At 43.4% G+C, this 16,565-nt stretch overlaps 1 protein-coding gene across 1 annotated transcript in view; it reads right to left on the bottom strand.

The window, feature by feature from the left end:
- COL9A1 (collagen type IX alpha 1 chain) overlaps positions 1 to 3,075 on the bottom strand; it is a 62,430-nt gene extending 59,355 nt beyond the window's left edge. Inside the window, exons 1-4 of the mRNA XM_070450223.1 lie at positions 2,909 to 3,075; positions 1,493 to 1,567; positions 1,181 to 1,216; positions 984 to 1,046 (exon numbers count right to left, since the gene is read on the bottom strand). Coding sequence (XP_070306324.1) covers positions 984 to 1,046; positions 1,181 to 1,216; positions 1,493 to 1,567; positions 2,909 to 2,986 — 252 coding nt within the window. The 5' untranslated portion in view covers positions 2,987 to 3,075. The remainder of the gene's footprint in view (positions 1 to 983; positions 1,047 to 1,180; positions 1,217 to 1,492; positions 1,568 to 2,908) is intronic.
- Positions 3,076 to 16,565: the final 13,490 nt, after the last annotated feature.

Raw genomic sequence — 16,565 nt, 5'->3', positions numbered from 1 at the left:
GATGTCACTTTACTGTGTATCCCAGCCGGGAAGTCAAGGAGTGGCCCTCAGTAAATTCTCAATAGTCCAGTGTAGGGAGAGAGGAGATGAGAGCCGGGAAGTCCTTTCCTCTGAAGAAATGTTAACTAGAGTCGGGTTTACCAGGCGGCTCAGCATCTGAGCTGGCCTCCCATGGGGGCAGGCAGGTGTGTGACTGGGTGCGCTGGGGAGAGGCCGCTGGTTCCCAGGCTTCAAGCATCCCTAGTTAGCTTGTTTCTATCAATGAGTGCGAACCAAGGAAACACCGAGGAAAGACGGAGAGCTAGGGTGTTTTTTGTTTTTTTTTTTTTACTTAGATTCTAGAAACCATGAAGCAATCAAGTCTGAGTCTTCTGAGCTGGATTTCTCTAGATTTTATTTTTTTAATTTTTTAATAATTTATTTTAACTGGAGGCTAATTACTTTACAGTACTGTAGCTGTTTTTGCCATCCAGTGACAGCAATCAGCCGTGGGCGCACATGTGTCCGCGCGCCCGGGCCGGTGCAGGACGAGCCCCGCCCCACACTCCCGGCGGGCAGGCTCTCCCCAAGCCTGTCTTTCTCTGGTCTCCTCCTTGGGGTTTGGGGGGCTCTGTCCCTCCCTCTGCCTGCAGGCCCTTCTCCTAAACTCACTTAGAAGGTGCCGGGGAAAGGCCAAGAGCCAAGCCCCAGCAGCCCGCAATGGGGTGAGTGGGGAGTGGCAGCTGAGAGGCAGAAACGGGTACCCGCCGCTGCTCCCGGAGCAGAGAGGGGGACACGCCAGTGCCGCGCCCCTCGGGGCCTCCCACGCGCCCCAGACCCTCGCGCAGCGCGTCTCAGCGCCGAGCCCGCGGGCACCGCCACGTTCAGAGCCACAGTCTGGCCTTAGCTTGGACCGCAGCCGCCTGCACGCGGCACTCCTCTCTCTCACACGCACACACACACACACTGGGCCTGGCTTCACAACCCCAGCACCCACTACTCACGTCGGCGCCCGGTGTGCCAGGCTTGCCTGGAGCTCCTGGTTTCCCCGGCTCTCCAGGGGGACCCTGGGCAGGGAGGGGACAGGAGGGGGAGAAAAGGAAGAGAAAACGGAGCAAAGTTGAGCCTCATTGGATGCCCTGTGATCTGCAGACCACATTGGGAGGAAGGAAGTGGAGCGCCAAGGCGCTGATGTACTCACCGGGGGGCCAGGGGGACCTTTTGGACCGCGATCACCCTGGAAGGCAGGAGGGAAAGCAGGGCAGTGGGTGAGTGGAGGGTGCTGGGGCCCCTCCGGGTCGGGGACAGGACAGATGGTGCGGGGCTGTGACCAACCGCCCGGGCCACGGGACGCAGGACCGCCTCCCTCTCAAGTCCCCAGGTGTCTCCCAGGGCCCCACTCCCAGCCCTCACCCATGTCCCTTCCCGCCTCTGGGTAGGGGGGCTTCGGGCCCCCTCAAAAAATCCACCCGAGCCGCTGGGAGAGGGGCAGGGGCTGGAGGTGGACACTTACGTCGATGCCGTCGATGCCCGGGACTCCAGGGGGACCCGGCGGCCCCGGAGGACCCTGCTCACCTGGGGGGCCCCTCTGACAAAAGAGCACACGCGGGTTAGGGGAGCACGAGGAGCAAGCACAAGAAGGTGGGCCCGAGCGCGCCGCCTCCCCGCAAAGACAGTGCCCCGTGGAGGCCAGGTTCAAACCGAGCGGAACACGCGGGGACCAGACTTCCAAGGAAACGCGGTTGCTTCCCCTCCTCGAGGTTCTGAACGAGGCCGACAGTGAGGTGAGAGCAGAATCTGGGCCCCCAGAGTGGGGTCCTCCCGTCTACGGAGCTTTCAACCCAACGGGGCTTGTGGGGAAGAGGGGGCCTCTTACTCAAAGGGTTGGATCATGAAGATGGTGGTCACTGAATTCCTGAATTTAATCAGGAAATGCAGGTCAGCCTTTTGGATAAAGTGAGACAGCTCAGAATCGAGGAGCGCCACCCCAGATCAACTCCAGGATGGTTTTGTAGATCTGTCTGGGTTCCGAAGAAAACTGGGGGGCCCTCTTAGGGAGAGACTGGGAGGCCGAGAAACCCGGCGAGGGCCCAGCCTCTCTTCAGATCCTCCTCTTGGAGGTCTGTGCACCTCGCTTCAGAAAGACGCCAAATTTCAGGCCGACCCCAGGGTGTGACCCCTTTTATAGATTGCAAATAGCTCCGCTTTGATGGCGCTCGACGGAAGGCTGGCCTCTGAAAATTTAGACGCGTTTTAGGAAATGTGGGAATTTTAGGTTTTTTCTCTTCTGAATTGAAGGGGGGGAAAAAAGGCTTCTTTCATCAAAGAAACCTTGGTTTTTCTAAACTCCCGGTGACCAGACAGGTTACAATAGGGTCTTTGTAAGTGAAACCTCAAACGGCGCCGGGTCTCCCGCGCCCCCGCCCGGTGCGGCCGAAATTCCTAGGTGAGCCCGGGCCGCCCAGTCCACGCAGGCGGGATGCGGAGTTGCCTGGGATCGCGCCTCCCCCGGGCCGGGCCCGCCCGGGACTGGGGGCTGGGAGGGAACGGAGGGAGGAGGGGAGCGCAGCTGGAAATTAAAGCCCCGGCCTCCAGCCTCCTGGGGCGTCCACGGCCCGAGCCTGCAGTGTGGGGCCGGGTCGGTGAGGGGGCGCCCGTTCTCGGACCCTCGGGGTGTCCCCTCGAACCCCCGCCTCCCACCTTGTTCGCCGCAGGTGCGCGGCCCGAGGATGCGCGGCCGTGCGGCCCCCGGGATGCTCAGCGTCTCCCCGCGCTTCCCGCGACGGCTGCACCCCCGCCTCGCCCTGCGCGCGCTTGGAACGCTCCAGCGCTTCTCGCCCCCGGCTTACCTGGTCGATGGTCTGGAGAAAAGAAGAGAAGAGGGGGGAGACAGTGAGAAGGCGGCCCCCCAAACCCGCGCACAACTTACTTGAGCGGCGCACAAGCAGAGCCCCGACAGCAGCAGTCGCAGCCCGAGGGCCCCGCGGCCCAGCGCCGCCCAGGCCATGCCCGCCGCGCGCGCAGTGGCGCTGGTCCCCGCCAAGAGCGCCCCCGGGAGCCGGGGATGCGAGGGGGCGCCGGCCGGGAAGGCGTGAGTTCCTCCTGTTTATGAACTGCCCCCGAGAGGGTCCCAGGGATTGGAGGAGAGCTGGCGGGCCAGGAGGACGGATAGAATGACAACAGTCTCCCTTAACCCTTTCCCCGCCTCCGCCCCCACGCCCCTGGGGAGCCTCTCGCGGTCCCCAGAGTCTTCTCCGGTGACCTGTGTGCCACCGAGGGCTTGAGTAGTCGACTGGCATTTTCCTGGACAGAGGCTGGGGGGTGAGAGGTCCGGGGGCTGGGGAGGGTCGTAAGCCACCCAAGCTGGATCCATACCCCTTCCGCCGCCCCCCTCCCCCGCGCAAGTGGTTTCTACCCGCCAGACTGTGGGTGGGACCCGCGCTTCTTCAATATCTGGCCTGTGCAGCAAAAGCCTGGACTTTTAGACAAAGAGTGAGGACGGGGCGAGTTTGCGGAGGTGTAGAGAGGTAAGCTGGCTGCAAGCGGCCTTTGCAGGTAGTCTAGGGACTCACCGTGATCCTGGCTGGCAGCTCATGGCAAGTTTCTCTCCGGGGTCGCAGCGGGTCACAATGGATCAGCATCCATTGAAGTTCAAACTGGAGAAAGACAGCAGCCAGTCAGTTAGGTCTCTTTGGAGAACAGAAGTGGGTCATTTAAAAGGGAGATGCGATGGTAAATGTGGTCCAACTGTTGCGTCAGGTCATCAATTCATCTCAGCGGACTAGGACTCTTGTTCTTTGAATACAGTTTTTCCAGGGGGAATGGACTGGAAACCCTTCCCAAGTTTCTCCTATCATTGGATGTAGATGACTTAGCTCTGCATTGCTCCAGCCAAGCCCTAGGCAGGAAACCCACCAGGGATATTTACTTCCTATTTCTGTTCCCACCACAACCTTCAAGAGGTAGATTCTATTAAAATGAGTCTCAGAGAGAAGAGGTAACTGTTCTAGGCACAAGCCAATAAATGTCAGAGTCTGGATGGGAACCAAGGCCTACAGAACGCCACAGAGGACATATTCAATAAGATTTCACTCAGGAAAAGATTAGAAACAGACAGCAAAGAGGTGGCACCAGGAATAAAATAGCAAAAGGAAAATTGGTCCCTGGGAGAATATACATGATAGATATTGGCCATTGAGTGTCTCTGCCTAAAATGGAAATAAGATCTAGAAGTGGAAGGAATGAGAGAAATCTAAGACTCAGGGAAAAAACAAGAAAATAAAAAATACTTGAACTTTGCATAATACTTATATTTTCATTGGTTGAAGAGAGATTAAATTCCTGGACAACTAAAAGTCGGCTGTGTCCTAACAGCTTCTTACGTTTTAGCAGGTGCTAAGGGAGAGAGAAAAGAAGGACAGGAAAGAAACAGAAAAGGAAGAAGGGCCAGGTCTGAATGTGAAAGCCTCAAGTGAGAAGGTATTAAAAAAATTGGTGTACCCACAGGAAGCCTGACACCAGGTACTACTCTGGCCCCTCTTCACTGAGGAAGTTCCTCACCAGGCATTTCCAATCAGATCCGTAATTCTTGATCAGTTGATTCTCCTGGCATTATGCAGATGTCTAAGTAAGTGACCAGGTCCCAAAGCTAAACAATGCATCTAAATGTAAAGTGATATAAGGTAAAGTGACCTCTTTTCTTCATCCAGTGGTGATTTACCCTCCATCCCTCTTGCCAAAAGGGCTCAATCTACCAGATCTAGAATTGTTAGATGCATTTTCCCATTGTTATAAAAGCATCCAGAGTTGAGGTTACTAGACGAAAGATCAAATTTGAAAAGAATGAAAGATGAGCTCCTTCCCTTCTACCCACAGAGGAAGGGAAAGTTAAACAAAAGGTGGCTTTTCATTTTATAAAGGGGTGATTTTCATTTTATAAAGGGGTAAAAATAAGACATGAAGCTTTGACGTCCCCACACTGATGCCCCTTCTCACATGATTCTAATTGCCCTGGAGTTCTCTTCCTGTTTTCTTGTTTCCCTCAACCTTCCCATGCCTTTTCTCCAAAAATGTGGACAACTAGGGAAATGAATTAATTGGGATGAAAAGAAAGCTAAATCAAGACATATTTTGAGATGGATAGGTGTCTACAAATTGTATGAAAATGATGCCCGATCAGCATACACAGTCGTGTGTTCTTGGTGTGAATTATTTTACATATTGACATCCTACAAAGGCACTGCTTTCCAAACCACACAGTATCTTGCAGCTAAGGATATCACTTTAATCAAACACTTATTTTTAATCAGAATAGTCTTGTTTGCTTGGGAGGGATTTTATTTTGGTTCTGTTCTAAACTGCAGGGGAAGTTTTAAAAAGAAGATGAAAGAATGGACCAGCCTTTCCCATAATGATTGCTAAACACGAGGCACCGCCCCCAACAGCTCTTGCAGGCCAGTCATATATGGGTAAAGGGGCTCAGAGAGGTTAAGTCACTTGCCACAGGCCACACAGCTAGTAAATGTCAGAACTGGAATTCCAAATGTGCCTCAAAAATAAGGTCAGTCTCCCGAGAGAATACACCCAATCTCCAGAATGAAGTATGATTTTTCAAGCAGGTACCCCTAGCACTTGGTGATTGAACACTTGCATTAAAAATTAATAGAAAAGACAGATCTAGAAATAAAAACTGCATAAATTTGTTTCCAACATGTACTAGAAAACTTCAGAACTATACTAAGACATTTCATTAAGACAAAAAATTTCCCTATTTGCATGCTTGTTATAGAAATATATCCAGAAACAAAATTTCTGCTGTTGCTCCCCAAATTAGCAGCTGCTTCTATATGCAGTTACATATTCATGTGTATGACAAAAAAATATGACATATAGGAAATATGATTTTTCTTCCTTAATGACCAGATAAGTATTTTACCAAAATAAGAAAAGGTTTCTCCCCACCCCTAACTCTCAAAATACAAGAGACCACTCATACAATATTATTCCCTAAGTCCTTGGAAAATTGATACCAAACTGGCATTCATTGTATGTGTGTGATATTTTGATTCTCAAAAATAATTCATACCTTAATCACCTTGAGAAAGTTTAATTATACGGCTAACCAGAAAACCTATATCCTTTGGATAGTTCATTTAAGTTACTTATTGCAAATGCAAAGTAATTTGTTAAGCTATTTTCTCAGAAGTGTAATTCTCTCTGGATAAATGGGCACACCTGTGTAAGCATGCACGGTGCAGTTGTGATGCAGGATAAAAGGGAATGAAATGAAATTCATCTGTGAATACAGGTGGGTTGTGACAGAGTGCCACCCAGGTCAGAGGTTTCTGAACACATCTCTACTGCTTCCACATAGCCACCACCTACGCACTATACAATAACTGTTTGGGGGCATGCAATATTAATTCCAATTTCCATGCTAATAATTTTGAGGCAGATTGGCAGAGTTCCCTAGTAAAAGTCACTTTCATTATACACCTAAAATGTTGATTTCCGCACATCTCATTTTCAGACCTGCAACCATTCTTCTCTTTGAATACCCATGGACAAAATATTTGTGACAAATATTTTAATTTAGTCTTTTACTTTTGAAGTCCCAGTAGAAGCCAAGCATTAAGGAAATATACTAGAGAAACCACAGGTGTTTTCCTTTTCACAATAGAATTACAGTATGTTACACTTGAGAAAAAAATTCTAGAAGAGAAGTAAAAAAATGTTTTTTATGAATCTGTTAAGCAGAACATAAACTGCCCTAGGCCAACCTATCTTTCTCAACATAAAATACTTCTGCATTGTTTCAAGAAAAACAGTTGTGTAAATGTAAGCTACCTTCATCTGCCCAAATTCGTCATTACCCAATTCTTTTCCAAAAAAGGTGTAATTGTGCCAGTCCAGGTTGGATGCCTGAGACAAGTGCTCAGGGCTGGTGCATTGGGATGACCCAGAGGGATGGGATGGGGAGGGAGGTGGGAGGGGGGATCGGGATGGGGAACACATGTGAATCCATGGCTGATTCATGTCAATGTATGGCAAAAAAACCACTACAATATTGTAAAGCAATTAGCCTCCAACTAATAAAAATAAATGAAAAAAAAATAGGATATTCCCAATTAAAGAATAAAAAAAAAAGGTATAATTCGATCCCCTAAGGTAGAGTAGCTGGAAAGTCCCAGGGACGGGAGTCTATGGGGTCGCACAGAGTCAGACACCACTGAAGTGACTTAGCAGCAGCAGCAGCAAAGTAGAATATCATCCAGAGGACAACACATTAAAACATGGAATTTTGGCCCCGACCCTTAACTGTTATTCGGGCTAGAGATTTTTACTTATTTTGCTAGGATATCAATAAATATTAATAAAGTACTTAAGCCTTTCATAAAAGTTAGACAAAAACTAATAGCAGACAACTATCTTTTCCTCCTGAAAGAGAATTCTAATGACAAACTATGGGACTTAGCTCAATATTAAGGGGAATGGAACAAGGCTTAATTTTTTTTGCAAACTGAATTATTAAATTTTATATACAATGCCTAAAAACTATCTCTTCAAAGATAAATTCTTAAACAGGAGATATGTTTCATTAACAGTTTTGTCTAGACAGTGACAACAAAGGTTTAGAAAAATAGCTTGAAACCACAAGTTATTCACAAGGAATTCAAAAAGAATTCATGCTTCTTTTTAGTTTATGAAGAAATGTTGGTTTCTGCCATCATAAGGGAACTCCTCTAGGTGAAGCTTCCTGGCAACTGAGCAGGAGGCTCTGAGTTGCCATGAAATCGAAAATCCCCCTAACTCTATGTAGATGCTAGGAATGTGGTTAAATATGCTTTCCATTTACTCATTTTTAACTCAACATATCTTCATCTAACATTCATGTTCTTCAAGAGAGAGACTATAGAAGGCACAAAAATGTTTAGTCTATAGGACACTATCTAAGCTGAAAAACGCTTTGACAATTAATACAATGGTAGTAGAGATGAGAAAGATATATTTCTGGCTAAAGCCATCAACAGGGGGGTCATATAACCTGGAATTCTAGGTTTTCCTAAGCAGAGATTGGGAAGGTGAAGAGGTGACAATAACTGGGAACAAGGGTGGAAAGTTATGCAGAGAGAAGGGACAGACTCGCTGTAGCAAAGAATTTTTCCCCCTTGAATTCTAAGGAAAATAATTTGAATATTATTGAGTAGATAATTATGGGATTGTCATCAAAGATTTTTTGCTATAGGGATGGGATGAGGGAAGGTGGCCTTAATTAGAAGGGCATTTCAGGGAGATGATGTGGTAATAGACGCTGGTCCTTTGAGGCATAAGGCAGTTACTGTAGCAGAGTATCAAGAAGAGCTACACTCTGAGTTATGGAGAGGTGTCCTGCGTGTCTTCCTCTCATGCCATATGCCCCTTCAGCTACCATCTTGCTTCCTGCTCCCCTTCATACAGAGCTCAAAAGAGTGGTCTATGTTCATTGCTTCCAATTCCTCTCCCTTCCATTCTGTCTTTAACCCTTTCTGACTGGCCTTTCACTCTCAATACTCCAGGGGATCTTGTCTCAAGACCAGCTCCATTGGTTTCTAACCCAGCAGTTAACTCTACATCCTCATCTTATTTGTCACGTCTACAGCACTTGAGTGAGCTGACCTTTCCATTCTCCCTGGAATACTATTTTACACCAACTTTCCAAGTTACACAATATCCTGGCTCTCTCCTCCACCATGGGCTGCTTGTATTGGTCTCTTTGACAGAATCGTCCTCACCTCAGTAAATTCTAAATGTTGGTTGTTTCAGGCCTCAACTTTAGAGTTTCTGTATTACACTCAACTTTCATTTGGTCCATCGCTTTAAATAAATATATACTTACAGCCCCCAGAGTTCTATTCCCTGCTGGACCTATCTCTTGAACTCCAGAACATATGTAACTACCTGCTCGGTATCTTCACTAAGGTATCAATCTCCTTATCAAACTTAGATATTCCAAATCAACACCTGATATTATCACTGACACCTGCTCTTCCCCCATGGTTTTTTATGTCTCAATAAATGGAACCTCTGTGCTTCCAGTTACACCAAAATTATTGGAGTATGCATGATTCTTTCTCTCTTACACATAAAATTTCATTTGCTTTACTCTCAAAATGTTATATCAAGATTTGATCACTTTGCTCCAGCTCCATCACTACAGCCTTGTTCTAAACCCAGACCATCCCTGCCAGAACTATTGTAATAGTCCCTTAACAGCTCCTCTTAATAAACAAAATTAACAAACCTCTAACTAGGCTCACAAAGAAAAAAAAAAGAGAGAAAGACACAATTAAACAAAAAAAGAAAGAGGAGACATAACAACCAATAACAGAAATTCTAAAAATTGTAAGAGTATTCTATGAACAATTATTACCAACAAATTGAACCTAGAAGAAATGGACAAGTTTTAAAAACAAAAAGCCTGACAAGACTAGGTCAAGAAGAAACAGATCATTTGAACAGATCTATTACTAGAGGCGAAATAGAATCTATAATAATAAAATACTCCAGGCAAACAAAAATCCAAGACCAGATGAATTCACTGGGGAACTCTACCAAACATACAAAGAATAACTTATACCTTCTCAAACTGTTCCAAGAAATTGAAGGGGAGAGAACACTCCCAAACTCATTCTATGAGGCCACCATCACCCAGATACCAAAACCAGACAAAGATGCTACCAAAAAAGAAAATTACAGGCCATTTTTTGGGTGAATATATATACAAAAATCCTCAACAAAATATTAAAAAAATCAAATCCAATAATACATAAAAAGAATCATACACCATGATCAAGTTGTATTCATTCTAGGGTCACAAGGATGGGTCAACATACACAAATCAATCAATGCGATGTACTACAGTAACAAAACAAAGGATAAAAATAACACAATCATCTCAATAGAAGCAGAAAAAGCATTTGACAAAATTAAGCATCCATTCATGAAAAAAAAGTGTTTCAAATTTGGTACAGAGGGAACATATCTCAACATAATAAAGGCCATTTTTGATACTCATAGCCAACATAATACTCAAAAGCAAAAAGTTGAAAGCCTTCCTATTAAATTCAGGAGCAAATCAAGGATGACCACTCTCATGACTTCTTTTCAACATATTCCTGGAGGCCCTAGCCACAGCAATCAGACTAGAAAAAGAAATAAAAGGTATCTGAATAGGAAAGGAAGAGGTAAAACTATCACTAGTTGCAGAGGACATGATACTCTGTATAGAGAATCCTAAAGTCTCTACACAAAATCTATTAGAGTTAAGAAATGAATTCAGCAAGATAACAGGATGTAAGATTAATATACAGAAATCTTTCATGGTTTTTTTTACATTAATAAAATGTCTGAAAGAGGAAGTAAAAAATCATTCCAGTCATCTTTTCTGACCACAATGCAGGAAGATTAGATCTCAATTACAGGAAAAAAAAAACTATTAAAAATTCCAACATATGGAGGCTAAATAACATGCTTCTGAATAACAAATCATAGAAGAAATCAAAATATGCATAGAGATGAATGAAAATGAAAACACAACAACCCAAAACCTATGGGACACTGTAAAAGCAGTGCTAAGGGGAAGGTTCATAGCAATACAGGCTTACCTCAAGAAACAAGAAAAAATCCTGTTTAAAATTGCATCAAAAGAATAAAATACACTAAAATAAACTTAAGCCAAGAAGGTGAAAGAGCTATGCTCTTAAAATGATAAAACACTGATAAGGAAATTGAAGGTGATACAAAGAAATGGTAAGATATCCCATGCTCTTGAATTGGAAGAATTAATGTTGTTAAAATAGCCTTACTACCCAAAGCAATCCACAGATTTAATGCAACCCCTATCAAAATACCCATGACATTGTTCATGGAGCTAAAACAAATAATCCTAAGATTTATATGGAACCATAAAAGACATAAAATTGCTAAGTCAATCTTGAGAAGATAGAACAAAGTTGGAGATATAACCCATCCAGACTTCAGACTGTATTACAAAGCTACAGTAATCAAAACAGTTTTGTATTGGCACAAAAACAAACACATAGCTCAATGTAACAGAATAGCAAGCCTGGAAATAAACCAATCAGTGGGCAATTAATCTATGACAAAGAATGTAAGAATACAGAGGAGAAAGCACAGTATTTTCAACAAGCTGTGCTGGGAAAGTTGGACAGCCACATGAACATCAGTGAAATTAGAATATTCCCTCATACCATATACAAAAAAACTCAAGAAAGTTTAAAGACCTAAATGTAATATCTGAAACCATAATACCTCTAGAAGAGAAAACAAGCAAAATATTCTGTGACAAAAATCATAACAATATTTTCTGAGATCAGTCTCCTAAGGCAAAAGAAAACAAATGGGACCTAATCAAACTTACAAGCTTTTGCACAGCAAAGAAAACCACCAACATAAAATGAAAAGACAAACTAGAAATTGGGAAAGAACATTGGCAAAGAATGCAACTTACAAGAGATTAATATCCAAAATATACAAACTGTTCATATAACTTAATATGGAAAAAACAAGCAATCCAATCAAAAAATGAGTTGATCTACTTAGGTGTTCTGACATTTTACCAAAGAAAACACACAGCTGACCAACAGGCACAGGAAATGATGCTCAATGCCGTTAATTATTAGGAAATGCAAATCAAAACTGCAATTAGGTATCACTTCACACTGGTCAGAATGACCATCACCAAAAAGTCTACAAGTAAATATATTAGCATATAGCTGGAGAAGGTTTGCAAAAAAGAGAATTCTCTTACATTGTTGGTGAGAATGTAAAGTGGCTCAATCACTAAAGAAAATAGTATGGAGTTTCCTTTTAAAAAGCAAAAATAGACCTACCATATGATCCAGCAATCCCACTCCTGGGTATATATCCAAAAAAAAGGTAAAGCCAATGTTCTTAGCAGCACTATTTACAATAGCCAAGATATGGAAACAATCCAAGTGCCCATCAACAGACAATTGGCTTAAGAAGATGTGGTGTACACACATACACAGAATACTAGCCACAAAAAAAGAATGAAATTTTGCATTTGCATCAATGTGGATGCAGAGAAGGCAATGGCAACCCACTACAGTACTCTTGCCTGGAAAATTCCATGAACCGGGTGCCTGGTGGGCTGCAGTCCATGGGGTCACTAAGAGTCAGACACGACTAAGTGGCTTCACTTTCACTTTTCACTTTCATGCATTGGAGAAGGAAATGGCAACCCACTCCAGTGTTCTTGCCTGGAGAATCCCAGGGACGGGGGAGCCTGGTGGGCTGCCATCTCTGGGGTTGCACAGAGTTGGACACGACTGAAGCGACTTAGCAGCAGCAGCAGCAGCAACGTGGATGGGCCTAGAGAATGTTATGCTTCTAGAAGTAAGTCAGACGGAGGAAGACAAATATAACTTTTATGTAGAATCTAAAAAATAATACAAGTGAAAGGGAAAGTTGCTCAGTTGTGTCTAACTCTTTGTGACTGTATAGTCCATGGAATTCTCCAGGCCAGAATACTGGGTGGGTAGACTTTCCCTTCTCCAGGGGATCTTCCCAACCCAGAGATCAAACCCAGGTCTCCCACATTGCAGGCGGATTCTTTACCAGCTGAGCCACAATGGAAGCCCAAGAATACTGGAGTGGGTAGCCTTTCCCTTCCCTAGAAAATCCTCCCAACCCAGGAATCAAATCAGGGTCTCTTGCACTGCAGGTGGATTCTTTACCAACTGAGCTATCAGGGAAGCCCATAAACTACTATACATAAAGCAGATAAGCAACAAGGAATAACAGCATAGGGACTTATATCATAACATCTCATAATAACCTATAGTGGAAAAAATACTCTCTCAAAAGAGACTGACTCATTATACTGCACCCCTGAAACTAATGCAATATTGCAAATCAACTATACTTCAAAAAAAGTGTCTCCTCCTAAGAGGCCCCTAAATGCCCTGTCCTTTTCTCCCCCTACAATACATTGTCAAAATTCAGCCAAAGAGATGCTTTGAAAAGAAGAAAACATGTTGCTCATCTATTTGAAATCATCTGCCAGCTTTGCACCTCACACGTGGCAGGAAAGCCGGCGTGTTGACCTGCTCCCCACTCTCACGTCTGGTCCCTCTCCAGTCTCAGGGCTGGCTTCCCTCCATCTCATCCCAAACACGCTGGTCTCCAGGCTTGCTTCAGACCCAGTGGACAACACCAACGCCAGGTTTTTAACTCATCCTGTCTCTTGAAATCCTCCTCCCCTAGATCACATGTATATGCTCACTCCCCCAACTGCTTCAGGTTTCTACTAAATGGTTTTTTTCCCTCAAGGAGGTCCCCTCTCCAGGCATTCCAGTTTTCTTCTTTTTTCTCCATAGCATTTATGACTACCTGGTAATATTATAAATTTATTCATTTACTCACCTATCTCTGCCTCCTCTCTCTAAGCTGAGTGAAGCACCATTGTAGCTTCAATTTCTGTCTATAACTTAGCAGATGTTTAGTAAGCAGTTGTTGAATATTAAATGTACATAGAATTGATAAAAAAAAATTAATGAAGAAAGAATTGATAGTATTTGCCTTCTGGTTTGATTACAACTTAGGGCAAGCCACTTCCCCTGTCTGGGTTTCAAGTTCTTCATGTATAAACTGAGAGGTTTGAACTACATAGACTTAGTTTCCTATATCTTTGAAAGACCAGGATTCTATGGAAACTGTGTTGTAACCAAAGAAACTAACCACACAGAGATTAACATGAAGGGAAGTAAAAATGCCATTGAATTATCTCTTGCCTTCTAGCCACTCAGAAGACACAATGAAGATTTCTGTATGTTCTTAGCCTGTACACATTTTAAGAAAAATAGAAATACTAGTAACACTGATTGTTTTCAGTTACAACAGTCTGGGTATAGCTGAGGCCAATAAAATTTTTCATATTTTCAATTTTCCATTGAAAGCAAGCTTGGCCATCATTTAGGGTTTACTCTAGTTATCCTTAGCACCTTCGCCCATCATGGCTCCTCCTGTGTAAGCGGCTCTTCTGTGTGTTCCTCTGGTTTCATTGCCACCTAGTGGAAAATCTAGCTGATGTTGTTAATATGGTCTGTAGTGTAGCAAGCTTTATCTCTGAAAAAACTTGAGAGCATTCAAAAATATTCTGATCAAATCACAACACCAAAGTGTTATAAAAAGTATTTTGATGTTGAAGCTGAAACTGCAATACTTTGGCCACCTGATGCGAAGAGCTGACTCATTTGAAAAGACCCTCATGCTGGGAAAGACTGAGGGCAGGAGGAGAAGGGGACGACAGAGGATGAGGTGGTGTCACCGTCTCAATGGACGTGAGTTTCATTAAACTCTGGGAGTCGGTGATGGACAGGGAGGCCTGGCGTGCTGCGGTTCATGGGGTCGCAAAGAGTTGGACACAACCGAGCAACTGAACTGAACTGATGGACACGTACAGGTAACACCATCATTTCTCTTGTATTTAATACTTCCAATTGAAAGAGGATGTTTAAAAAGCACCTGTCAAAAACAACTTAATAAGCAAACTTAATGGTTTAGATGTTTTGTATGGTAGATGTCATGCATTCCTTAAATCACTGAAAACATAACTTTCCTATAATATTTTCAAACACCAGAAATGATATTAATCACCACCTCATAGTTTATTTTTCCCATGTTATCATTCATGAAGCTCTGCTTGTTTTTACAGTTGGGAAGTTAGTATGATTTAATTCTGTGGAGTAGAGAAAAGGACATGGTTTCTGCATCACGAATTTTGCTAATTGTATTTTCTCTAAATTTAACAAAAGTAACGTAATGCAACCCATTTGAAATAGACTTTTAAAAGCATTGTATCTGTCTGATTAATCATGTTTTCTGCATTGATTTATTCAAAATGTGCATAAGGTAAAGGATTTGAATCATGTATTTATAAAGCCATATATACTTTCATCATTTGGGCTTTCAAATAAGCCCAAACCCCTAGTGTACATCCTGAAAAGGTAGAAAGGCTAACTTTGTTTTCTAATAGAGCTGTGCCAAATAACTCTCCTGGGCAATCATGCTGACAACAAACAATAAAGAACCTGCCATAAAAAAGCATGTTTTTATGGTATGATGCCAGGAAACTGAGCTTTGCAGTGAAATAAATGGCACCAACTTAAAATATGGGCACAAAGGCAAATAGAAAATATGGAATTTATTGCTATGAAATCAAACTAACCATGTATTATAGCAGTACATTGGGAAAAATATAAATGCTCTGAGCCCACTAAATAACCATGAATGATGTGAAGGCATTTGAGTTGTACTGCATGTGAGCAGCTGTCTTGAAACCTCCTGAAATTGGTTCCCTTTTCCAATTTAGAAAAGCGAAAGAGACAAAAGTTGGGCCAGATTGGGAGAAATCACAAACAAGAGCAATATAAATGAGTCTCTTAGCGTCAGCACTCCATCAAATGTCATTTTCTACTGCATTTTCATTATGCAGTTCCAAGGGCTACCTTTTGACATCAATTAATACCTTTGGAAGGAATGTTTACTTTTCTAAAGAAAAGCGAGTGCTGATCCTGAAAAAAAGTATTCAATTCATGTACAGTGTCAAAGATTAGAAGGAATCCAATTTCATGAAGAAAAATAGAAAAATACACTGCAGCTTGTCGCTTTCATGCTATTGGCACATTTCATTTTAATTTAAAATTTCTCACAAGTAATAGTAAATATTTGCTGTCTCCAATCAATGGGAAGTGCCCCATCAGTACATGTCTCCTACCCCTCAGAACACTCAGATAGCACCATTTACCACTGTAAGTCTTTAAAGGGACCAGTAATTGCCAGCAACTTCAGATTACAGCCAAAGGGAGAAGATCACAGACCATAAACTAAAATAAAAACAAGAGTGTAGGGACAACTCATGGGCATTTGGGTTTGTCTGGAGACTTGCATGAGTATTTGACTAGTCTTAGTCTAGAAAAGTGAGGAATAGTGCAGGGAAATTAATGAAGCTAGAAAAGAGGAGAATTCATGAATTCGAGAATTCCCATGTGAGAGTCCCTTTTCCTAGAACACTGGATTTATCTCATCCTGGATAAGTCTGTTCACCTCCAAATTCCTCTCAGAGGCCCCTCCCCTAGGAAACACCCCTGGACTTCACTCCTATGCCTCCCTACCCTGATGTGAGTGAGGAGCCTGTCCCTTCATCCACTTTCCTGCTGCTAATCGTGTTACGTTATCACTGCCCACTCGTCTCAGCCACTCACCCTCCCAGAAGCTGGGAGAACAAGACCCATGGCCTGCACCCCATGCACCCAGTATAGAGGCACAAACTGAAATTTCACTAAATGAATACAAGTAGGACCAACGTCTGAGGACAGGTTTTCTACTGTGTAAACTTCCTTCTTTTAAAAAAAGAATTTCAGTTGTCCTGCAAAGTAGATTCTAAAAAATTTATGCAAATCACAAATACCTTCCGAAATGAAAATGATGATATCCTTTATAAAGAAAGAAATGTGGTAACACATATTTCTATTTTTCTCAAAGGAAAGTTAGTTGGCACAGAG

This window comes from Odocoileus virginianus, chromosome 19 (genome assembly GCF_023699985.2).
Source record: "Odocoileus virginianus isolate 20LAN1187 ecotype Illinois chromosome 19, Ovbor_1.2, whole genome shotgun sequence".
NCBI classification, from domain to species: Eukaryota; Metazoa; Chordata; class Mammalia; order Artiodactyla; family Cervidae; genus Odocoileus; species Odocoileus virginianus.
Note: the sequence above shows the minus strand (reverse complement) of the source record. Positions and strands in the feature narration are given on the sequence as shown.